Source organism: Balaenoptera physalus, assembly GCF_965194825.1.
Source record: "Balaenoptera physalus genome assembly, chromosome: 5".
Taxonomy (NCBI): Eukaryota; Metazoa; Chordata; class Mammalia; order Artiodactyla; family Balaenopteridae; genus Balaenoptera; species Balaenoptera physalus.
This window is the reverse complement of record NC_138884.1, coordinates 79,257,776-79,284,774: the sequence shown is the minus strand read 5'-3', so window position 1 is coordinate 79,284,774 and position 26,999 is coordinate 79,257,776. Positions and strand designations below refer to the sequence as shown.

General features: G+C 34.6%; 1 protein-coding gene across 7 annotated transcripts in view; it reads right to left on the bottom strand.

Annotated features, from left to right (window-relative positions):
- NFXL1 (nuclear transcription factor, X-box binding like 1) overlaps positions 1–26,999 on the bottom strand; it is a 56,743-nt gene that overhangs the window by 5,283 nt on the left and 24,461 nt on the right. For all 7 annotated transcript variants that reach the window (XM_082462465.1, XM_082462468.1, XM_082462467.1 and 4 more), the window contains exons 13-20: positions 22,923–23,043; positions 22,533–22,692; positions 21,711–21,802; positions 15,789–15,810; positions 14,827–14,967; positions 12,009–12,175; positions 8,731–8,800; positions 2,299–2,403 (exon numbers count right to left, since the gene is read on the bottom strand). In XM_082462465.1, the coding sequence (XP_082318591.1) occupies positions 2,299–2,403; positions 8,731–8,800; positions 12,009–12,175; positions 14,827–14,967; positions 15,789–15,810; positions 21,711–21,802; positions 22,533–22,692; positions 22,923–23,043 (878 nt within the window). The remainder of the gene's footprint in view (positions 1–2,298; positions 2,404–8,730; positions 8,801–12,008; positions 12,176–14,826; positions 14,968–15,788; positions 15,811–21,710; positions 21,803–22,532; positions 22,693–22,922; positions 23,044–26,999) is intronic.

Here is a 26,999-nt window from a genome sequence, read left to right as displayed (position 1 = left end):
ATCTACTCTTTTATTGATGAGGTGACATCAATACTATGATCAATTTGTGTACTATTCTGTAATAAAGTAAGTGGTCCTTATTTTAAATAGTCTTAGACTTTGCTTTTGTAGATCTTTTATCTGCCTTTTATTCGTTCCGTATTTCTTGCTGCCAGATGTCACTTTTGCTCTAAGCGTACCTATTTGTACCAGTTGCTCCTTTCCCACCACACCCTCAGACGCTAGTTTTTTAGTTCAAATCTACCAGAGTTAGGAAATGAGATCATCAAATCCTGAGCAAAGTGCATATACTTTAATGAATCACTTTATAGCACAGAACTTCGGCTGACGTTGGTGATAAACACAGTCTTGTCATCCAAGGACAGTCCAGACAAAGGAAAAAAACATGGACAAACATTAGAGGCAAAAATAAATACTGCATGTTTGTGGACATGAAGTCTATCAGCCTGGAAGAAGGATCATCATATCTTTTCTCATTCAAAAGGTACTTATAGAGTACCTGTTAAATGAAAAGCACTGTATTAGGGACGGGGGATACAACAAGGAAAAAATTAATATGGTAAATGCTAAACTAATAATAATAATAGCTGCTACTATTTATTAAACATAGCAGTCATTGTGCTAAATGCTATATAAGCATTATCTCTTTTATTCCTTTCAATAAGCCTATGTATAAACTATTTTACAGATGAGGAAACAAGGTTACACACGTCCCTGGAATCACAAAGCTCTTAGTCATGAACCTAGCACAAAGTACAAAGAAAGCCAAGAGGAAGGAGCACCTAAGTCTTCCCAAAGGAGGCAGAGGAAGGAAAACCTTCCCAAATAAGGAAACGCTTGCCCTGAGTATTAACAGGATTCTAGTAAGCAGAGCAGTAAAGGAAAAAAACAAATATATAGCCACAGATTAAAGGGGAAATAGCAGATGTGTTAGGGCACTTAAGTAATGGATTCACAAAGATGACTGCCAGGGGATGAGACTGGACAAGCAGGCAAAGGTAATATCATAGATCCCCCTTTATGCCAAGTCCCTACATACGTACACCTCCCTTATAAAGTGCATATTTTTTCCCAAGTGATGAAGAACCATGACGAACTTAGATGGGAAGTGTTACAATTAGAGGCAAGGAAATCTGTTACGAAGCTGTTTTCAAAGTCCAAGAATAATCTGCTGCCAGAGTTCTAATGGGTGGCAAACTGCACTCGGAAAGTAAGATGAGATTTCAGAGAAAACTTGAGAGACATTTCAGACTAAAAGTGATTTGACTGAGTACTGATTTTCATATAAAGGTGGTCCATTTAAATATCTAACACTTAGGGATCCAACTCCAGAAAAGCTCAGGCCTATAAATTTAAATTCAGAAGTTACCTGAATCCAGGAAATTATATAGTAGGAGCTATAAAAGTAAATGAAAAGCAAAGGTCCTCAATAAAAGCTAAAGATTTTCAATAAATATTTGCTGAATGGATGAATAAATGAGTGAATTGAAAGAGAAAGGACAGTAGCTTTAGGGAACAACCATAAGAATATGAAGGCAAAAAAGGCATTACAACTATAACTGAGAAAGGGAAAATCGTTAAGTCAAGAAAGAAGAAATCTTGAAAGGTGTCAACAGTGTCAACAGGAAAGTCAAGGAAAAGAACTGACCTTAAGAGTTCAGTGAGATTCTTCCTTCCTAAGTTTTGCTAAATGGTATGTAGTTTGCTTCCACTGAGCTTTCCAATCATTAGCTTTTGCCCTTTTACTCCTTCATTACCAGTATTTTATCTTAAAATTAACTCTCTCCAAATTTCAATGTTATTGTATAATTTTATAAGGCTACGTGTATGTGAGGTCTTTTCAAGGCAATATGTTCACAACATAATACTGATGGTAAAAAAATGTCATAAATAAGGCAACAAAGGTTAATTCCAGACCATTTCTTAAATCATGAAACTTACTTTATTACTCACATTGTGCATCTTGTGCAAAGACCTCAAATCTAGAACACACTGATTCTATCCAAAAAAGGGCACTGAACTCAGTTCCAATATAAAATAATCCTCTTTTACTATTAAATTGCAGAAAACTAAATTGCCAAACAAAGCTGAGTTTTAAAATAAGCATTTGCAGAAATAGATATGCCAATAATAAAAAGATTCTAAGAAATAAGACCTTAAAATTAAAAGTCAAAAAAATAAAGTCAAAGAACTACCAAAATACAGACTCCCCCCTCCACGCCAAAAAAAACCCCACAAAAAAACAAAACCAACAAAAATGTACACAGAAAAGAATTTTCAATGACTTAAAATATTTACCTTTTTAATTCTTTTACAAGGACATCTAAGTTTCACCTTTTGGTTGCAATTAAAGGGACATTCACCAGGATGGCACATTTCTTTGCATCTATGACCACAAGGAAGCTAAAATAAAACCAAAATAAAACAATTACATATTTATATTTTAGTCATACTCTACCTCCCCTTTCCCCAGCAACTATTTTAAGAAAAAGTCCATTACAATAGGGTCAATAAATCCTGGATAATTGGCTGATTTTTCAACTTTTTTCTTTTGGATATAAATTACCTTAATTCCCAGAAATGCTCAATATTCTCCCTGGTTCCACTCTAACAGTACATCTTACATCACTCTTGAGGCTAGTTAGAGCCATGTGACTAAGTTCTGGCCAACAGAATGTAAGCGTAAGTGCTTTTGTGCCTTAAAGCTTCTCAAGAGCACACATCCATGTTCTTCCCTCCCAATGTGCTGGAAATGAGGATATCTAGAGCAACAGTGGGGTCCATGAATCAAAGAGAGCAGAGCTGCCCTGCTAACTTGGGTCCCTGGATCCTTAGGTCCAGGGATCTATCCCTGGATCCCTGCTCTAGTCCCTGGAGCACTCTGACACATCCACCTTCTCTTGTACTGTTATGTGAGAAAGAAAGAAAATTTCCCTGTCCTGAAGCCACTGTATTGTGAAACAACTGCTTAGCCATTTACTCTAAAAGGCTTGCAACTATGTATTAAAACATACTAAACAGATAGCCAAACCAATTCAGTAATTGCCCTGATGTCTATGTGCTCCTTGACTTTAATTATTTACTATATCCTCTGATCCCAGTCAAGCTTTCAGATGAAAGCGTTCTCTCCTTCTTTCTATTCAAATCTTACGCAAAATTTGACACATAGCTTAAATCATCATAAAAGCATGATATGAGTTTGCCTACATTTGAACAATAACAGTAATAATACAAGAAATCTATTTCTAAACTGTTTTGACATTGCTTGTATTATCTTGAACTTAAAAAAAAAATTTTAAGCACTTCATATATTTCTGTCTCTCCAACCGGAGTGTAAATAAAAGATACCCACTGCTTAGTGGTTAAATTTCAAAATTAGACTGCCCAAAACTGAATCCCAGACTCTCTGTTGACTAGGTATGGGTCCTTGGGTAAGCCACCTGACTTTTCTTTCTGTGCTTCACATGTAAAACTGGGAAGAGTAATGGAACTTTATAAAGCTGTTGTGAGGATTAAATGTGCTTAATATATTTAGCTATCATAATAAAGGTTATTATTGTAAGTGAGTTAAGGGCAATGGTCTTATATTTCTTTGTGTCTCTCATATTCATTAACAAAGATACTTAAAATAGTGGACACCTCAATTAACATCTGAATCCTGAATTCTAATCTTTATGACTCACCAGATTGATCCTTCAAACTATTGACTCTACCACCTACTTTAAGAAATTCAGAATCCTTTTCCATCATCTTTAGTCTCTCTCTAGTATGCAATTACGTTTCTTTTTCTTTAGTTTTTAGCTGAGACATTCATACCAAAACTAAATTTGGATCACTCACACTGCACTTTCACTAATCCTAGCATAGTGCAGTGCTGCTAGAATGAACATTCCTGGGCCACTTCAGTTTTGCTTTTCTCTGCATCTAATACTAGGCCCTCAATACTGCTTAACAAGCTCAATATTTATTCACTATCAAATACCTGCCTCAGAGTGGTTGCTTCAAGTATCCTTCACTTCACTCTCACCTTCATTCCCGCCAGTGCCTCTAGCCTGACTTCATAAACAAGACAAACGTTTGGCATTAGCTCACCATCTATCCTTTTTCCCCCTCAAAATATGTCTCTACAACCTCTTGTTCTTTCCTTAATCTGGGAGGTAGTTACATCAGTCATCTTCTCTAAAACTAACTAACCACCTTAACTTCCAATCAGTGATTCTGAAGTGGAAAGTGAATAGGGAAGCATATCAGAATCAATAAGTAAAGATCTTTTTCAAATTACATAGAATTGTGGCTACAGTGTGGTCTCTTACTGATCAGTGTTCTATCTCTTCAATGTGCTGGGACTTATGAAAGGTTAAGAACCATCATTCTAGATGTTCTATCTTTCTTCCTCCTAAAAGATCTCATGCTCACTCTTCACAATTTCACCAACATCTTGAAAGTCTCTCTTTTCTCTGGCTGGGTCTTCTGCCTTCAAAATGTATCTCTTTTCTCTAAATCCTTCACTTGATCCTGTCATCCCATTTGACAATTATTCCATGAATCTCCTTGCCTTCCACGTCCAATGCTGGTAGAAGCTGAAGACATAAATTGGGATGGCTGCCTGATTCACCACAATTCCCCCAGGAGCCATGGCCACAGCTAAGCTACCTGTCCCTGTTCCCCGCTTGTTGCTGCCTGTGTTAAGGGAGCCCCTGGACCCCAGGTGGGCCAGATTCTCTCTCCTGACCACGTGAAAACTTGAAAGGGAGAGGTGCTGGTTTGAACAGAGTCATCTCGCTACAGAGACCCCTGAGCTTCTGCTGCCAAGCCCCTTGGGACTGCCTAGATCCTGCCCTTCCCAAAATTTGGCTGTACAGCATTTCCTTCAGAATCTGTGAACTGTCCCCCAATATCCTCCAAATAGATCTTCTTTTTGCAATAAGTTAGCCAAACTTATTCTGTAGATTGCAAGGAGGAGAACTGAAACTCATACAGAAGTGTACTGTGCTCATATCCAACGTATGTCCCACAGGCAAAGTAATACCATTAGTCCTGAAAAGGTATTCAAACTCACGAGTAATCATGGAAATGTAAACTAAAATCATGAGATGACGTAAGATTGGGAAAAATTTAAAAATTTTGACAATACCAAGTATTGGTAAGGATATGAAACAAAAAGGAGCTATAAAATCCTAATGGTAAATTGGAAAATTTACTGGTTACATATAATTATTTTGGAAAGCAGTATGACTTTAAGTTGAAATTACACATTCCCTATGACCAACCAACTGCACCACAAAGAGAAATCTATACACATAATACCAGAATGTACAAACAAGAACATTTGTAGCAGTATAACAACTCTACCTATCTACCTACAGTAAAGTAAATAAACTACAGTATATTCACAATGGAGTAAATGGACTACAGCCACACGTAATAAAAATGACAAGTACAATGTAGAGCAAACAAAGCAAGTCACAGAAGTTCATACTTTTGAACTTTAAATATAAAATTAGGCAAACAAGCAATATTGCTTCCAGATATACACATAGTAAAAACTTTAATTTACAGTAAAAATTATAAATTAATGCAAGGAAATAATTATTATAAAAGGCAGATGGTGGTAACATAGAATAGAGGGCAGGAACTACACTAAGAAAGGAACTTTGGTAGACTTCTGAGATGCAGCAATGCTAAATTTTTTGACCTAGGTGGAGTTACATGGTGTTCACTTTTTAACCATTTGTTAAACTGTACATATATGTGTTGTGTACTGTTGAGTATGTAATAATTTCATTATTTAAAAAAATCAAATCACATGACCATTTCCCTGTTAGATGTGCAAGTATGTATTATCTGAAAAGCCAGGTTATACTCTTTTTTTTTTTTTAACATCTTTATTAGAGTATAATTGCTTTACAATGGTGTGTTAGTTTCTGCTGTATAACAAAGTACGGTTATATTCTGAAAGAGCAGAAAAGTAGTCCCAAAGAAAGTTGATTAGAATGTATACTATACAGTGACTATCTTCATTATAGATTTCACAGCAAAAAATAGAGGTTTTTCTAAAACATTCAACCTTGATATTCATTTAAAGATGAGATATCCTACCCCTTCCACTCACAGTGAGATGGTTTTCTTCTACTCTACTCAGCCCTTAATATCATTCTGCCAGCACTTTGGTTAAGTCATATCAAATGGCTTACCAATAAGCAACACGGTCTAGTTCAAAATGTTCCATTTTAATCCCAATAATTCAAAAATTTAAAAGCTCTCTTTAAAAATACTTAAGGAAAGCTTGAAAATCAGTATTATTTGTGGATAAATACCCACACCATAATCACCAGAGCCAGCACATCTATAGCACTTACCACATACTAAGACCTTTACATGTTATTAACTCACTTAATATTCAGCACTCTAAAGTGCGTATTACTACTGCCCCCATTTTACACATGAACAATCTGAGATACAGAGACATTAAACAATTTGCCCAAGTAAAAAACAGAAAAGCTTGCATAGGAATGATAAAACCAAATTCAGAAATAATTTTTAAAAGTAGAATTGTATATGTGGGGCACAATTTAAATAAAGATACAGTTCTTAATATCTTTATATTTCCTTTTACTTTAATTCAAACCTAATTGAACAGTCCAATAGACACATAGAGTGTACATCAAAGAAGTAGTGGAGCTGGAAGGACATGTGTATGCCATTCCCACAGTTATGCCATTCCCACAGTTCACACTTACACTCACACTCAATATACATGTACCAACTACCTAATATGTACAACGAGGGAACCAGAGACTGGATATAAAGACAAACATGACACAGTTCCTGCCCACAAGAAATCTACAGTATGGAAAGGGGAGGAGAAAGCAAACAGGAATTTATCAATGGATCAGAATTTGTCATAATCCCATACCGTAACTCCGAGTCTAAGATATCTATGGCAGGTTCAAAAAGACATAGTTTTTGGTTGATCCAGTGTATGACTTGATACCATAGCCTACTGGTTCTCAAAGTGTGGTGCCAGACCAATAGTATCACCCTTATATAAGAGCATATTAGAAATGCAAATTCCTGGGCCTCCACTCCAGGCCCACAAAATCAGAAATTCTGGGGTGGGGCCCATTAAGCTGTTTTAACAAGCCCTTGAAGTGATTCTGATACACACTAGAGTTTGAAAACCACTGCTGTAGTCTTATCAATGTCAAGAGAATGTAAACTAGAATGAGTTCTATTAACCACAGTAATACTCACCTGTCTACCCCTAGACTGTTCTAAACCATAACAGCCATTTGGATTGTTCCCAACCTAAGAATACATTTTTCAAGAAAGTCCAAGGAGACACTAGCAATACCAGGGGCTCCAGAATGGCCTAGATTCCAAAAATGATGAGCATGAGAAAAAATTTTTTAAATAAATAGTGCCCACTCATCTCCAGTCCCACCAAATGTCGTAACAGGATCACAAATGAATCATAGCCAAGGCAATGCTAAATTGCAAATTAGCAATCCCTGAATTCAATTTTATTTCTAACTGCAATCTCATACCAAGTTACTGTGTCAGATTAAAAAACATTCTCAACTACTTATTACCTGGAATTTTAATCTGGACTGAAGAAAATTTATTTTAACAAGGGAAAACTTAGAATTTGAAGAATTCAGAAAATTAAACTTAAAATATCCCATGCCTCTAGTTTCACTCATATAACAAAGACAGGATTATTAAAATAATCATTTATTGCTTGAAATGTCTCCCTTTTTGTAATCTTACATAACTTTTAAAATTCGCAGGTTCAATTTCCAATAGTTGTTAAACAGTAATCCATAAAAAGTGTCCAAAGTTTTAGTTAAAAGGAAATACTGTAAACAAAAAGGCATATCATGAATTGATTTGCTTTTATTTAATCAAAGAGACAATACTACATTTAAGACTTCGTTGCCATCTCTTCCAATTCTAAATAGGATGAGAAACACTTAGATAAGTATATAAAGACGAAGAATTAAAAGAGGTGCTATTAGTACATCTATAAGTCAAAAGAATTCCTTTATAAATGTCCACCCAAATCAAATAGCAGTCACTTCCCTACCCCCGACAACAGCAAAAAAGGAACAGCCTAACTGTTAAGTTGGCCAAGGAGAGATAGAATACTTTAGTTTCTCAAATCATTGCTGGGATAAATCACCAACCAGTGAGTTTTTACCTTTTTACTCTGAACAATTTTTCTGAACCACTTTCGATAAATTAGTTTGAATACAACGCATATACAAGCATCAGAATCTCTAAAAGTGAAACTTTATATATGAATGCTTTATATTAATTAATTCAAGATAATAATGAGCTTTACAGTTTACACACACACACACACACACACACACGATCTGTTTTTTCTACTGTGGATTTACTCTCCAACTGCCCATGAGCCACACGGTTCTTGAGCTACTTATATTTTAAGGTGGGTAAACATTAGGTCAATATTTATTGTATAAAGTATATAAGCTTTCTTTAAAACTGCTTAAAAAAATCTTCAGAGTCATTCCTGGTCCTAATATCCCCAAATTTCATAGAGATGTGCTTCTACCCTAACCATACGTTTCTACAGACATCAATCACATTTTCCTTTCTGTACCCACATTTCTAGGGGTCCAGAGAAGACCTGGAATAGGATGACCAAACAATAAAAGAGAAACAATGCCTAAGAAATACAATGTAAAAGTTTCTATTAAATCTTACCTCTTTAGGACACTGATTTTTGCAACAACTGAGGAGGTTCTTTTCATTTACATCAGCTGTGGTTATTTTTCTAAAAAGATGAGAGGAAGTTTTGATGACATTCAAACAAAACTCCATTTTATAGTATGGTTTTTCTAAAAAATAACTCAATTTCAAACATATCCATAAAATTATCTTACTTATTTACTTCATTTTTTAAAGAAATATTTTAATTGTATCTCATCTGTAACATCCTCAAATTACTTAACTGTTTTGATAATTCAAACCTTCTAGCCCTGTATCTTCCACCAACAAATCAAATGCCAAAAAAGGCAACTGCTGCAAAAAGGAAGTACAATACACACACAAAATATCACCTATGCCTGGCCTTTCTTTAACAGTTCCTGCTAGTTATCTCCCCCTGTAGATCAATCATTATTCATAATTATAATTCCTTGTAAAGCTTCTACATAAAAGATTTAAAACTAATGGTTCAATATGTTACTTGAAAATTGACCGAGAGAAAATGCTCACCCAGATTTACTTCTAAAGAACAAGGAAAAAAATGTTACTTCAAATTGAGGAGTTTAGGCTATTCAGTGGGAAGTGCAGTAAGCTTATTAGAAAAACGTTTTTTCAGTTGATTTTGGATTAAGCTATCTATTAATGTTAGAAATTGATTCAGATCATTTTAGATCAATCTGTGCTTTTATATCTGTTTTCAGCGCATAATTCAGAAAAAGTCACAAACACCAATGAATAAAACTACTTCCTAACAAACAGCTGAACAGTAGACACTGCATGAGTCAGTAAACAGTGACAATGCTGCAAATGCCCATCACCTGTGTCTCACTTTACTCTTCCCCATTACCTTCCTTCTCCTTTCCTTTCTTCTTTCCTTTCCTGTTCCCTTCACTAGACATAACTGCCAAAATATACCATAAGTTTAGCCTTACTAATGTCAAAACTATTATCTTAAGTATTTGTATCCAATTAGCTATAAATGTACTCTAAGATACCACGTGCAATTTTCCTGGCAAAGTTGCAAGTAATAATAACAAAGTTTTTACTCTGGCTCTATTAAAGTTGTGTATTTTCATCCTTACAGGTAAGGTGCTCACCTCTGAACTTAAGAGCTAATATCACTTTGTTCCTGTTACTCTGTCATTAGGAACAAGCTTTTCAAGGTCTTCATCTTTTATATCTAATTTCTATAGAAGAAATTACATGAAGCAGAAAAGGACCAAAAGGAAAAGATGACTTATGAAATTATTCACTGAACTGAAAGTAAATGAAATTATCAGAACAAATACTGAGACTGAAGAATTCTATATAAAAACATATACTTTAAACATGCATTCAAGAAACGGAAGAAGCAACTCTGGATAGCTATGGTAATGGAAACCACCTCAATCCAAATATATCCACACATTTCCTCCCAAAATCATTCAGTTCATTAATAACAAACAAAATCACTCAAATCCCATGACCTCAGCAAAGCCAGAAGACAGAAATTTCTACAAACTTCAAATTACCTGTAAGTAGAAAAATAAACACCAATTCCTAGCAGAGCTATTTCTCAAGCTCCCATAGCAAGTCTTTTCAGAGAGCTTGGTAGAGTTCTGGAAAAACTAAGCAGAAAAGAGAAGAGGGGCACTGAGCTAACATCACACCAGAAAGACAAAGTCCACCATAAATGTAAAAATACTGAAAAAGTCTTGGTGGATCAGAGCACCAACTAAAGAGAAGAGACTTTAAAAACTGCGCAAGAATCAAGGAGCCAATACTGGAAAGGCGACACTCTGTGGAACAAGACAGTAAAAAGGGAAGGTGCCCTTTGGAGACGACATGACAAAGGGAAAAAGAAGCAAGAGGGGGAAATTTAGGACCCTGGAAGACCAAAGAAAACAACGTCTTGGGACTTCCCTCGTGTACCAATGGTTAAGACTCCCATGTTTCCATTGCAGGGGGCACGGGTTCAATTCCTGGTCAGGGAACTAAGATCCCTCATGCCGAGGGACACGGCCAAACAAAACAAAACAAAACAAACAAAAGAAAACAACCTCTTCTCATCAGTCATCACCCATTAATAAAGCAAAACTGTCCTCTTAACTCGCCCTACAAAACTTATAAAACTAAAAATTATAATTTTTTAAAATTTCAACAAAATAATTTTAATATTTAAAAAGAATAAAATTTGACTTTCCAATTTAAAGCATGAGTCCAGAGTATAAGTGACAAAAACAAATTTAAGATAATATTAACAGGCATTTTTCTGCAAGTATTTATGCTCAAAAAATCAGACATAAACTCATATTCTCAAATTTAATCTGAGGGCTTCCCTGGTGGCACAGTGGTTAAGAATCTGCCTGCCAGTGCAGGGGGCGTGGGTTCGAGCCCTGGTCCGGGAAGATTCCACATGCCGTGGAGCAACTAAGCCTGTGAGCCACAACTACTGAGCCTGCACTCTAGAGCCCAAGAGCCACAACGTGCGCCTAGAGACCCATGCTCCGCAACAAGAGAAGCCACTGCAATGAGAAGCCCATGCACAGCAATGAAGAGCAGGCCCCGCTCGCCGCAACTAGAGAAAGCCCATGCGCAGCAACAAAGACCCAACGCAACCAAAAATAAATAAATTTTAAAAATTTATATATAAAAAAAATTTAATCTGAGTAAAATATACTTACAAAAAACCCACTTTATAGACTTAAGTGAAATGGAGCTGAACAAGTTAGGTTAATTACATTAGATCATGATTAAACAGAAAAAAATGTAATTTTTTTTTCCTTCTACATAATCCACAAGCAAAAAATTTCATTTTTAAGTAAGGAAAACATAGAGGTCATACCCTAGTATGATAAATGCCATAACAGCAACATTTGTAATAAACAAAAGCTACCTTTTAAATCTATGATTTAAAAATTGTGCCTAAGTAACTATGTGCAAGTCAACTTTTGATCCAACAAAACTCTAGCTGACACTGTTATCTGAACAATCTGCTATAGGAGTGCTTCTCCTGTTTTTTTTTAAAGCAAATTTTTTCCGAACAAAATCTTATACAGAATCCCCAAGTGGAAAAAAGCAGAACTGTCTTGGTTGAAATCAAGGTAAAGTATCTAGGAGATGAAATAGTCTATATTTCTTTCTTCCAGATCTCTACTGGAAAATCTAGGTCTCCAGCCCCTAAGGACCACACTGAAAAATATTCCTTAAAGTATTCTATAAAGGGTTCTGAATTATGAAAATATACCAGTTAAAATGATTTTAGTAAAACAAGAATATTTCTTCAGTCCACTTACCTACATTCCACATAAAGACTTGTGATCTTGCAGTGACATTTTACTCTAAGCATCTGAACACAGGGAGGACACTCTCCAGGGTGACATGGCAAAACACACGGATGAGGACAACCCGGTGGCCGTGATTTAGAGCACGCTTCTTCACACTGAAGGCATTCTGGGCCAGCCTGATAAGTACCAAGGAAATAACTCATCTAAATACAGAAGTCTAACATTTCTATATATGTTAAAGTTATAAAATTTATATATCCCATTAAAAGAAAGTACTTCTGTAGCTCTTAGAAATACAGTTAATAAAATGGTACCATGCTTTCACTCTTTTAAAAATATTCAAAATGAATAACAGCAAGATCATCAATAGGACCATTATTCACAAAGATTTTTATGTCTACAAACCTCATTTGATCAAACTGCCTCACCTTTAAAATGGACTTGTGATTACATGAAGCATCCCTATTAAAATGTTAATTACTTCTTAGTCAGTGGCAGAAAAAAAAAAACAGGGTAAAAACATTTTCCACCCAAGAAGCACGATCATCACCTAACTAAAAAAGCAACACCCGTGCTTCCCTGGTGGCGCAGTGGTTAAGAATCCGCCTGCCAATGCAGGGGACGTGGGTTCGAGTCCTGGTCCGGGAAGATGCCACATGCCGCAGAGCAACTAAGCCCGTGCGCCACACCTACTGAAGCCCGTGCACCTAGAGCCCGTGCTCCGCAACAAGAGAAACCACCGCAATGAGAAGCCCGTGCACCGCAACGAAGAGTAGCCCCCGCTCGCCGCAACTAGAGAAAGACTGCGCGCAGCAACGAAGACCCAGTGCAGCCAAAATTAAATTAATTAATTAATATAAAAAAGAAAATTAATTATCTCCCTTTCATAACCAAATTTTTTAAAAAATCACTTGGGAATCTTGTTAAAATGCTGAGGTGGAGCCTGAGATTTTGCCTTTTTAACAAGATTCCAGGTGATGCCAGTGCCACTGGTCTGCAGAGAACACTCTGAGTGGCAAGGGTCTGTAACATACATAATATAGAAGAAATGCATGTGTATATCTATGTATGTGTGATTATGTACGTATACATATGTTTTCTTTTTTATTTGTTTTTGATGACAGACTTTCCTCAAAGAGAAAATATCCTCATTCTTCTTTCAATCAATGAATTAGGGTTATATTTGCTGCTAATGGTATCAATCAGAGCCATCCCACATAAGAAAAGCATTGACTGAACTGAGATCTGAGGGTAAGCCAAGGGAAGGAAAGAGACCAGAGCAGAGGTAAGAAGCAAAAGAGCTTTGATTTCAGTCAATTCAGTAAACACTTATTGAATACCTGCTGTGTTATAGGCTCTGTGCTATACCTCAAGGTAGAAACTGCATTAAAAATTCCAAAGGCATTTGGGTCAAGAGAGACCTATTAAGAGCCTTTCTCCAGTGGGTCTCAATTGAGATGTTACAGTAAGGAATTAATTTTTAAAGTTTCTGAATTATTTAACCTTTAATACATAAATTAGAATGATTGCAAAGTTATCCTGCAAAATAATATAATTTCCACTCACTTACACTGCAGTAGCCTTCCCTGAGTGGGAGATAGGGTGGACTTGTAGCTAAATTGAGAAGAATTGCACATAACTTATCACCCATATTTTACCACAGGCACTGACTGCCTAGGAAGCCATGTTGGGATAATCCAAGGTAATTCCCCAAACATGTCATATCACTTCTTAAAATGAGTTTTTTCTGATTCATCTGATATTCTGGAAGTCTAATGGAGGAAAGCCATACACCAGCTATTCTCTAACTATTTAAAGTGGTTTTGAATCATGTTAGTTTGACTTTATAATCCCAATATCTTTTTCATTTTATCATGAGAACATTTTTATTGAGGATCAAGGCATGACTCAGTGAAGAAATTATAAGCAATACGATTTACATATATATCTGCACATGAGGAAGAATGATACTATAGACATTTATGTTGTCATGCATTACAATTACCAAATCAAAGACCAAAATATCTAATAACGCAAGTGAAATTTTCAATAACACAATTCATAGTAATAATTTAAACACTTGTAAATGTAATGTTACTTAATAATAAAATGAAGCTTAAAATCTTTGGCTTATTCCTCATTAATCACACTTGCTAATATTATTATGATTCCCTACAGAATGGAAACCTAGGAAAAAACATTAATTATTTTAAAAATAAAATTTAATATTATTTAAAATTTGATTAGCTACATTTGTTTTTCCTTGTGAAATGGCAATTTTTAGACATCTTTGAATGGTTGATTTCTCATATGCTTGTAAAATGCTTTTAGTAAATTTCACATAACTTATACATACCCCATATCTGTGATGGTATTTACTTCCAACAAAAGATTGAGAATTTATTAAAATTGTGAACATCTACCTCATGTATTACGTTTAAAAAACAGCTGAGAGCAAATGCTCCAGACTAAATTCAGAGATATAAATGGATAGCAGTAGAGGTGAAACTGCTACTTACTATCTAAAAAGAGACAAAATTTCTGTACTTTTATCATAAAATCAAACCGTATGTGTTAACCCAGGTATAGCATGTAAACAGTACCAAACTAAAAGGCATATTATTATGAACTAGCACAAAGACACAGAGAGATATACACCAAGTTGTTAAAGTTGGTTGTCTGAGGAAAGGCAAGGAAGGAGAAGGGATGAGGGCAAGAAAAAGGAAAGAGAAGTTAGAGCAAAATGGAAAATATTTATGGCAAAATTACTGAAAAAAATGTTTCAAGCATACTGTAAGCATGTATACATTCAACCCAAGGACATTACCTTGTTTTTGTCAGTGCAGGAATCAATTTCAGTTACTTTGTGGCACTCTTTCATACATGTATGATTCTGACAATCTAAGGTTCGTCCACAAACTCTCCTACAAGAGTAGGGTCCTACAGTGTGGCATGGTAGTGGGCTCACCTTAAAATTTAAGAAAAAAGGAAAATCAGCAACACAGACACACACACACACACACACACACACACAATCTATTGGAAGCATGTTTCAAAAATGACTCTGTTATCATTTGAGAACAAGTTTCATCTAATACATTTTCATTAATAATTGTTATTATCAAAATCAAAGTAACCGGGGCTTCCCTGGTGGCGCGGTAGTTGAGAATCTGCCTGCCAATGCAGGGAACACGGGTTCAAGCCCTGGTCTGGGAAGATCCCACGTGCCGCGGAGCAACTAGGCCCGTGAGCCACAATTACCGAGCCTGCACGTCTGGAGCCTGTGCTCCGCAACAAGAGAGGCCGCGATAGTGAGAGGCCTGCGCACGCACCACGATGAAGAGTGGCCCCCACTTGCCACAACTAGAGAAAGCCCTCGCACAGAAACGAAGACCCAACACAGCCATAAATAAAAATAAATAAATAAATAAATAAGACTTTAAAAAAAAAAAAAAAAAAAGAATTAGCATTGTCGTCACTGTCATTGTTGTCATCATCATTGTCTAAAATCAAAGTAACCTATCCAAAAACACCCAAAGAATGAATGCCAAGGAGCAAAACATTCTATTCCTAAAAGGGAAATTCAATGTAATGATTCTGCAGTGAATGCATATACATAGGCTAAATCTCAAATAAAAGCACTGTGTATTTTAAAAATTAGTAGACAAACTCTTGTACTCTTTAGAGCACTAAAAAGACAATACATTGACTTTGCTATTTCTAACAACCATCATATAGAAGAGGTACACAGATTACAAGCTTTACTTAAAGTTTGTGCCTGTAACTCACCTCATGCTTCCCAAGACATTCCCTGCAAGAAAAAAATAAAATGAAATGAAACATTATACAGTCTTCAAAAAGAATATTTTTAAAGCAAAGATGCTAACTCTACTGGTTTTTCTGTTAAGAATAAAAAATAAGCACATATGGAAATAATAAGTGATTACAGAAAGGTTGCAGGATACAAAGTTAATATACAAAAGCCAATTGTTTTCCTACAATACCAGCAATGAACAACTGGAATTTGAAATTAAAAACACACCACCATTTATACTAGCACACACAAAAATGAAATACTCAGATATAAATCTAACAAAATAAATACAAGATCTATATGAAGAAAACTACAAAACACTGATGAAAGAAATCAAAGAAGATCTAAATACATGGAGAGATATTTCATGTTCATCTATAGAAAGGTGCAATGCTGTTAAAATGTCACTTCTTCCCAACTTCATCTAGATTCAACACAATTCCAATCAAAATCCCAGCAAGTTATTTTGTGGATATCAACAAACTGATTCTAAGGTCTATATGGAAAGACAAAAAACCCAGGATAGCCAACACAGTACTGAAGAACAAAGGCAGAGGATTGACACTACCCTACTTCAAGCCTTACTATAAAGCTACAGTGATCAAGACAGTATAGTATTGGTGAAAGAACGGACAAATAGATCAATGGAACAAAACAGAGAGCCCAGAAATAGACCCACACAAACATAGCCAATTGATCTTTGACAAAGGAGAAAGGTGATCAAACGGAGAAAGGGTAGTCTTTTCAACAAACGGTTGGTGCTGGAACAAAGGAACATCCACAAGGAAAAAAATACAAACAGACTTTATACATTTCACAGCAGTTAATTCAAAATGGATCACAGACCTAAATGTGAAATGCAAGACTATAAAACATAGGAGAAAATCTAGGTGGCCTTGAGTTTGGCGATGACTTTTTAAATACAACACAATCCATGAAAGAAAAATGGTTAAGTTGGACTTCATTAAACCAAAAACATCTGCTCTGCCAAAAACACTTAAATAAAAACGAGTTAAATGAAAACACTTAAATGAAAAGACAAGCCACAGACTGGGAGAAAATATTTGGAAAACACATATCTGGTAAAGAACTTGCATCCAAAATATAAAAGAACTCTTAAAAACTCAATAATAAGAAATTAAACAGCCAATTAAAGAATGGGCAAGATTTGAGCAGAGAACAGACACCTCACCAAAGAGGATATACAAATGGCAAATAAGCATATGAAAAGATGCTCAACATCATAGGCCATTACAGAACTGCCAATTAAAACGAGATACCACTACACACCTATTAGAATGGCTAAAATCTAAAACACTGACAAGAGCATTTGCTGGCAAAGATGTAGAGAAACAGGAACTCTCATTCATTGCTGGTGAGAATGCAAAATGGTACGGCCACTGTGTTAGTCTGGCAGTGTCTTATATAGGTAAACATAGACTTACCACATGATCCAGAAATAGCACTCCTAAATATTTACCCAAATGAGTTGAAAACATATGTCCACACAATAACATGGACACATGTTCTGTAAACATGAACGTTCATAGCAGCTTTCTTCATAATTGCTAAAACTTGGAAACAACCAAAATGTCCTTCAATAGGTGAATGAATAAGCAAACTGTGGTATATACATACAATAGAATATTACTCAGCAATAAAAAGAAATGAGCTATCAAGCTGTAAAAAGACATGGAGGAAACCTAAATGCATATTATCAAGTGCAATATGCTAAAAAGCCTATATACTGTGGGATTCCAACTATAGGACATTTTGAAAAAGGCAGAACTATAGAGAGAGTAAAAAGACCAACAGTTTCTAGAGGCTTGAGGGCTGGGGAGGTGAGGGATGAACAGGACGTTGTTAGGGCAGTGAAACTGTTCTGTATGGTACTGTGGTGGATACATGAGATACATGAGATTATGCATTTATCAAAACTCATGGACCGTACAACCGAAAAAGTAAACCTTTACCAAGGTAAACTATAGACTTTAGTTAATAATAATGTATCAATATCAGTTCCTCAACTGTAAAAAATTCTACTCTAAGAAAGAAATTATATTACCTGGACAGTTTATGTGACAAATAATATTTTTCAACATATACTTCATAATAATAATTTTGTTATACATGCCACTGAAAAATCATTATATCAGAGTTAGAAGGATCTTTATACATATGTTTTTGGTTTTTAAACTGAGATAAAATTCACATACCATAAAGTTTATACTTTAAAGAGTACAATTCCACACTAATGTAAGATATTAAGGGAAACTGTGTGTGTGTGGCAGGACCATATGGGAACTCCTTGTATTTTCTGTGAAATTTTCCTGCAAACCTAAAAAATCACCTAAAAAAACCAGTCTATTTAAAGAAACAAAACAAATATTTCATTTCCCTTTCAAGGGACTGGTTTAGAAATTGTCTTGTGATCCTATTCTGGCCAGTGAAATGTGAAAAGAGTTTTACTATGGGGCTTCTGGGAAAGGTTTCCTCAGTCCTTAAATAAAGAAGAAAATGATGACTGAAGGCTTAAACAGTGTCCATTTCTCCCTTTGGAAACTTCACTAACTGGATGGGAAGTTTATCAGAAGGGCAAGTAGCCTGAGAGCAAAGAGGACACACTGAGGATAAAATGTAAAGACAGAATCTGGGCCCTTGACCATAAATCACTGAATCAACCAGACTAACCAACCATGAAGCAGCAGTTCTACCTCCAGTCTAACTGTGCAAGGCATAAATGTTACAATGTCACTTTTTATTTAGGGTTTTTGTTACTTGAAACAAAAGGCACCCTAAATGATACAGCACATATTATATGTGTTATATGCACATGTTCAGAATTCTTTTATCACATGGCCAAATTATTATTAAACATAATGTTATTTTTAAAACAAGAGGGCAAGAAAACAGGAACACTGTCCTCTAATAAGAAATTATATTAACTGGAGAGTTCATATGACAAGTAATATTTTTTAATATATCCTTTACAATAATAATTTTGTTAGACACATCACTGAAAAATCATATCAGAATTAGAAGGATCTTCCTACATGTTTTTCTCCTTTTAAAAACTGAGATGAAATTCACATACCATAAAATGTATACTTTTAAAGAGTACAATTCAGAGGAGTTTAGTATATTCACAAGGTTGTGTAACCATCGCCACTACTTAATTCTAGAATATTTTCATAACCCAAACAGAAACCCTGAAACTATTAGCAGTCACTCCCCATGGTCTCCTATCCCCAGCCCCTGCAACCACTACTCTACCTTCTGTCTCTGTGGATTTGCCTACTCTGGACATTTCATATAAATAGAATCAAATAGCATGCGGCCTTTTGTGTCTGGCTTCTTTCATTTAGAATACTGTTTTCAAGGTTCATCCACGTAATATGTAAATGTGTCGGTAATTCATGGATTTTTATAGCTGAATAATATACCATTGTATGGCTATACCACATTTTGTTTATCCATTCATCAGTTGATAAAAAATTGTTTTCACTTTTTGGGCTATTAATAATAATGTTGCTATGGACATTCATGTACAAGTTTTTATGAATCTATATTTTCAGTTCTCTTGGGTATAGTCCTAAGAGTAAAATTGCTGGGTCATATAGTAACTCTACGTTTAGTCTCCTGAGAAACTACCAAACTGTTTTCCAAAGTAGCTACACCACTTTACATTCCCAACAGCAATGTATAATGGTTCCAACTTCTCCATATCTTCACCAACACATCATATGTCTTTTTTATTTTAGCCTTCCTAGTGGATGTAAAATGGTATCTCTTGGTGGTTTTGATTTACATTTTTCTAATTAATGATATTGAGCATCTTTTCACGTGTTTACTAGCCATTTGTAGATCTTCTCTGGAGAAATATCTATTCTAAGCCTTTGACCATTTTTAAATTGGATTATTTGTCTTTTGGTCTCTCAGTCTAAGAATTCTTTATATATTCTGGATAATATAAAAGATATATGATTTATATAGGTATAGACTAAGTAAATAATATTACTAATTAATAAGTAATATTAAAAAAAAGATACATGATTTACAAACATTTTCTCCCATTCTGTGGGTTATCTTTTCAATTTTTTGATAGTGTCCTTAAAGCACAATTTCTTGATAATGTCCTCTGACAATTTTCATAAAGTCCAATTTATTTATCTTTTCTCTTGTTGCTTATGCTTTAGGTGTCATATCTAATAAACCAATGCCTAAACCAAGGACACAAAGATTTACACCTGTTTTCTTCTAAGAGTTTAATAGTTTTAGTTCTTACTTTTAGGCCTCTGATCAATTTTGAGTTACTATTTATATATGTTGTGAGGTAGGGGTCTGAGTTCATTTTTTTCCATGTGAATATCCAGTTGTCCCAATACCATTTGTTGAGAAAAGCATTCTTTCCCCCATTTAATTATTCTGACACTCTTGTCAAAAATTAATTGACCATAAACGTATGGATTTATTTCTGGACTGTCAGTTCTATTCTCTTGATCTTTATGTCTATCTGAATGCCAGTACTACAGTCTTTGGTCTTCTTTAATTTCTTACAACAGTGTTTTATAGTTCTCAGTGTACAAATCTTGGATTTCTTTTATTAAATTTGTTAAACAAAACGTTTGTTCTTCTTAATGTTACTGCAAATGGAACTGTTTCCTTAATTCAATTTTCAGATTGTTCACTGTCAGTGTATAGAAATAAAATTGACTTTTGTATATTCATCGTGTTTCCTATAAACTTACTGAATTTATTTAATATCTCTAATAACTTTTGTGAAGATTCCTTAGGATTTTCTATATACATGATCATGTCGTCTGAAAATACAAATAGTTTTACTTCTTCATTTTCTAGTCTAATTGCTCTAGCTAGCACCTCTAATATAGTATTGAATAGAAGTGGCAGAATAGACATCCTAGTCTTATTCCTGATCTTAAGGGGGAAAGCTTTAAATCTTTCACCATTAAGTGTGATTTTTTTTTTTTTTTTAACATCTTTATTGGAGTATAAAGGTGCGATGTTAACTGTGGGTTTTCATAGATGCTCTTCATCAGGTTGAAGAAGTTCTCTTTTATCCCAAGATTGTTGAGTGTTCAAGAATGCATGTCAGATTTTGTCAAATGTTTTTCTGCATCTATGAACTGTCCTTTATTCTACTGATAAAGTATTAACAGTGACTTATTTGAATCAATGATTGATGAATGAATGATTGATGTTGATTCAAGTTCATATTTCTGGGATATACCCCACTTGGTCATGATGTATAAATCTTTTTACATGTTGCCGGATTCAGTTTGCTAGTAACTGGTTAAGAATTTTTGCATCTATATTCAAAAGGGATATTGGTCTGCAGTTTTCCTGTGATGTCTTTTTCTGGTTTATTATCAGGGAAATAGTAGCCTCACTGAATGAGTCAGGAAATGTCCCTGCTTAGTGAAGCACTGGTGTTAATTCTTTAAATGTTTGGTAGAATTCACCAGTGAAGTCACTGGTCCTGAGGTTTTCTTTGTGGTAAGCTTTTGGTTACTAATTCAGTCTTTTTACTAGGTATATTCAGATTTTCTACTTCTTCTTGATTCAGTTTCAGTAGTTTGTGTGTTTCTAAGAATCTGTCCATTTATCCATGCAAACAGTAACCAAAAGAGAGTAGGAGTAGCTATACTGACCCATCAAACTCTAGCTGGGGAAAATGACTCAAAAAAGATATCTAGAAGAGGGTTTTAAGCAGTATGCAAAATGTATTTGGAAAAGAATGAAACAGAAAGAGAGACTACTTTATAGGCTAGGCCTGAAATAATGATGAACAGAAGAAAGAAAAAGGGGAGAAGTTTCTCAAGATACACTTTGAACTATGTCAAAAGATTTTTTTTAAAAGCTAAAATTCTAATACTTACATAGGAATAGGCACTTGACATGGAGGACAAGGCAATGCAGTCTGAATAAATGCTGGTTCAGAAGGCTGCTCCCAAGGGCCTGAAGGCTGGTGCTACAAGTAAAATAAATAACAATTTTTAAGTCAGAGGGGTTAAATCATATAGCCGATTTAAGGATCTAAGAAAACAGTTCCACGAATCCTCTGCTCAAGCCGGTTGAAATTTTTTCAAGTACTCAACAAATTGTGCTTATTGAAATATTTTATTCCATCCTTAAATTCTATCAGACTGTTCCCCTCTAACACGTTTATATTAAAAATTGAGCCAGATTCCAGTTTTTAAATGACAGAACAAAGGCAGTATAGACTCCTTCACTCCAAAAGAATAAAACACAGAATTGTAAAATCCATATTCCACCAATAGAATTTAATCTCCATTATTTTGTTCACTGTTGTCTCCCCAGCACCTAGAAGAATGCTTAACACATAGTAACAATTCAATAAATATTCACTGAATATGTGAATGAATCTTTGAGGAAACCAGGAGATATTTATAACCCTAAACCACAATATATGAAAGAAGACTGACAAACTCATCTGTATGATGATTATAACATGACTATCACACTGTACTTGCAAACATTTGTTTATTGGTTTTTCTCCTTTTCTGTATTGTGTATTTCTTAAGACAAAAACCAAGTATTACTTACCTTATACCCCAGCTCCTATCACAGTGTTTAATACCCAATAAGTACTTAAGCATTGTTTGCTGAAATGACTAAGTAAAATTAAGAAAATATGACCCACAGCAATGCATTATGTCTTAATAATACTGTTCCCTTACCCTGCCAGTTTGCTTTATTAATGCTTGATCATGACATGGAGCAGGACACAAGTGACCACATTTCTCCAAAACCTTTCGGCAAGGTTGATGACATGGAGGACAAGAGCCAAAGTGACAGCGATGTTTTTCTTGACTTGTATGATGGCAAGTTGGTGGTCGACTAAATCATAAAGTACAATTTTTAAAATTACTTTTGATCATTGAACAATTATATCTAAAGTGCAATTATCTATTTATATATCTTCTGATTCCATACAGAATGGGCATACTGTGAATATTAATATTTTAGAACATTAAAGCAAAATTGAAAGTACTAACAAAATTAAAAATCTGTATGAATTTAAATCTGTAAGACACCAGATGTAAGTCTGTACAGAGCTTTGTACTAACCTGCACTGCTCTTTGCACTTGGGGGGTCTTGTGGTACGTTCTCGGCCACAGGGTACTGTCACCTTTGTATTACCACAATTGCACTTCACATCTACAGTTTCTGGGCAGGGATAACAGCTACCTGAAAAAAAAGTCTGAAACTTAAAGAGAAATTTCCTTAACTACCCAAATTCCCATCACTAGTAGAATCAATAAGTTTAGTATATTCACACAATGGGATACTCTAGGATGAGAATAAATGAATGAACCTCACACATATAACATTGAGCAAACAAAATCAGACACCAAGAATATACAGTATATGATTCCATTTATATAAAATAAACAGGAAAAACTAATCTATGCTGTTCAAAATCAGGATGATGATTACAAAGGACACAAAACGTTTGGGAAATGCTGGTAATGATCTGTTTAATAATCTGAGTTCTGGTTATATGGTTATGTTCAGTTTATAAAAAGTCATCAAGCTGTACACCTGCAATTTGTATACTTTTCTATATCTACACCGGTACTTCAATAAAAAGTTTTAGAATTTTCTTTAAAATTTGCTAAAAGTTCTGTTCTAAATAACAAATTTAACACATTACTCATTCAAAACTACACCAGCAAAATGGAGCTAAGTCTTTGGAAAATCTAATGTTAGCAATAATCTTTTTGGCTTAGTTTCATACATACATCTATTCAAGTACATTATTTTTAGATAAATTCTCCAATAAGAGTGACTTCTCTCATAAGGTTATTAACAAGTACAGTCAATTTTCCATTACTCGTGCTTTGCAAAAGACTCTAAAATCTCATTTTAGGCTATAATTCCAAATACTTCTCTTCTAAACATTTCAAAAGGAAACATTTTTAGGGTTTCAGCTTTTTACTTTCTTTTGTTATGGGTAGAAATACACAAAGACCAATTGAAAAGAAATCTTTTTAGACAGGCTATAAAGTTCTCCCCAAGGCTTTGACACCATCCTAAGGGCTTTCTTCCCACTCTAGTTTTCCGAATAGGCTACCCCATTAGAAATGAAATAATAAGAAAGGAATAAAGAGTCTTCAACTAGGAAGTTAAGTATCTCAAGAAATTGCTGCCTAGGTGTCAGGACCAAGCAAAATACTGAATAGCAATTAACCTGATAAAAAACAGATTAATGATGAAAAATAGTCTGGTTAAAGCCTCTATTAGTTCAAAATAGTTCCCTAAAACAAAAAGAGGTTAAGAATTTTGATTCAAATAATGACCACAGAAAAAGAAATAAAGTAAAAAGCACCACAGGGAAAAAACACATGTGTATTATACAAATTACCAAATTTATACTTCAGTGTTTTGATAAGTATAATCCAGTAAAGTATTATCTTGATGGTAATGCAAGCCAAGTTATCCTGACTCACATGATCAAACATTATTTTGATCTTTCCAAAAGAAAATTTGATGTCACATTTTTAAAAAAATTAATAGTGACATTTATGTCAGTTCTTACTCAGCACATTATATTAATTTCCATACTTAACAATGATAATTTTCATTCACCTTCAGCAATCAAAGAGAAACTTATCAAACATAACCTTTTTGCCACCCTAAACTACAGCATCACTTTACCTTTTTTAAAATTAAATCTTGAGAACAATAAGGGGTTGTTTTCCTAATGAACTCATCACAGACACCTGTACAACATGACATTAAATTCAAGTAACTTCAGTGATAATATTTTTTAAATGAAAAAGGAGCATACAGAGTATAAATACAGTGACTAGTGGGTCAAAAGTCCAGTAATTCTAGAACCATAACCATAGAAGGCCTTAAGCTTAAAAGAACTATAAGTCAAGCTTTCATATATTCACAGCGCAAACATGCAGATAGCACCCTCTCCCTATGAGTTACAGTACAACTTTGATTATGAAGGTATCTAGAATAATAGAAAATGACATAAAACAATGATTCTATGTATCTTATGTAACTGAGTATTAAACAAATGGTAAGAGTTGCACAAAGGTATCTTCATACACTTTCCATTAAGGTAAACTTTTTTTAGGGGCTAATAAGTTTCTTTTTTAAAAAATAAACATTCTGCCAAAAAATAATTAATAATAATTAAACCTGGATCTGATCAAACCTCTAGTTCCACTAACAGTTTATAGAAAATACAGAGGAAAATGTCAAATAATACCACGGAGATGCAATCTGCAAAATCCAGACTCTGTGAAACTAAATAAAGCAACCTAGTTTCTTAAACAAGTGACAAAGGAAAATATATAAAAAGATGGAAAATTATAGAAAAAGAGGGAAATTACAGATTCATAGACTTCAGAGACATCAACCAACTGCAATGTCAATCTTATTAAGGTTTCTGAGTCATACAAACTGAAGTAAAAAATGAAGGCATTAAAAAAAAAAAAAAAAAAATGAAGGCATTTATGAGACAACAAGATATGTGAACACCAGATACTTGCTGATATTAAGAAACAGATTAACTATTTTCAGGTTAAGAATCCATCTTTCAGAGATGCATATTCAAGTATTTATGGGATTTGCTTCAAAATAATACAAGAGGGGGATATGCTTTCAACATTTCTCCACTAAGTACGATGTTTGCTCTACCCTTTTTGCAGATACTCTATATCAGGTTAAGGACACTCTCTTCCAATTCTAGTTAAGTTTTCATCATATATGGATGCTGAATTTTATCAACTGTTTTTCAGACATTTACTAAAATGATCTCATTTCTCCCTTAATCTGTTAATGTGATGGAAATATGTTATTAGATTTACTAATCTTAAACCAACCATACATTACTGCAATAAACCCAACTTGGTTATGATAGATTAAGGTTTTGGATAGCTAATACTGTAGTACCAGATAGCTGGATTTGAGTGGCAAAAACTTTAATATTTTACAAACATGTTCATGAGTTAGATTGGCCTGTAATTGTCTCTTACTTTCTTTGAAAGATGATATAATGAGCTGGAACACATTCCTTTTTTACATACACTATCAAATAGTTCACAAAGAGATTAAACGTGTACATACCTTAAATGTTCATTTGTTAAAAATCACGTGTAAAAATCAACTAGGCCTGGTGTTTTCTTGGTGAGAAAATTCTAAACTACTGATCCAATTTCTTTAATGGTCATACAACGTCAGGTTTTCAACTTAAAGTGAAGGCTATGTTTTAACAGTGGCCTCCAAGGCCCTATACATATTCTCCTTTCCCCAGCAATCATTTATCCCACCATCTCTCTGACCTCATCTCCTAACATGTGTCCCCCTGAGCAACCACTTCAGTCCTCCTTCAAATGTTCCTGTCTCAAGGCCTCTGTAATCAAACTACCCCATCCCCATTTCCCCAGGGCTTGATGCCTACTTCTCTCAGGATTCCCCACACATGTCATCCTTTCAGAGTCCTACTCTGACCACACTATATAAAACAGTAGATACCATCCCAACTATCACAATTTTAATTTTACTCTAATTTTCTTTCTATACTTGTCACTATCTGATATTCTATATTAATTTGATTATTTACTTGTATTCTAATTGAGGAAGAATAAAAAAAATAAGCTCCATAAAAGCAGGTACTTTGTCAAAATTGTTCACTCGTAATTCTGGTGCCTGGTACTTAGTAGACACTCAAAAATACTTATTGAATGAATTAATGACTAACTTTAGAATGTTAATGAAATTCAAATATAATGGGTCAGTGATATGACTACAAAAGGAAATAAAATCCTTTTACATGAGAACCAAAAAGCTAGTTCTAAACTTTACAGTTTAAAGACACTGACATTTTTGGATTGGGTTGTTTGTTTTTTTGATATTGAGCTGCATGAGCTGCTTGTATATTTTGGAGATTAATCCTTTCTCAGTTGCTTCGTTTGCAAGTATTTTCTCCCATTCTGAGGGTTGTCTTTTCGTCTTGTTTATGGTTTCCTTTGCTGTGCAAAAGCTTTTAAGTTTCATTAGGTCCTGTTTACTTTTGGTTTATTTCTATTTCTCTAGGAGGTGGGTCAAAAAGGATCTTGCTGTGATTTATGTCATAGTGTTCTGCCTATGTTTTCCTCTAAGAGTTTTATAGTGTCTGGCCTTAC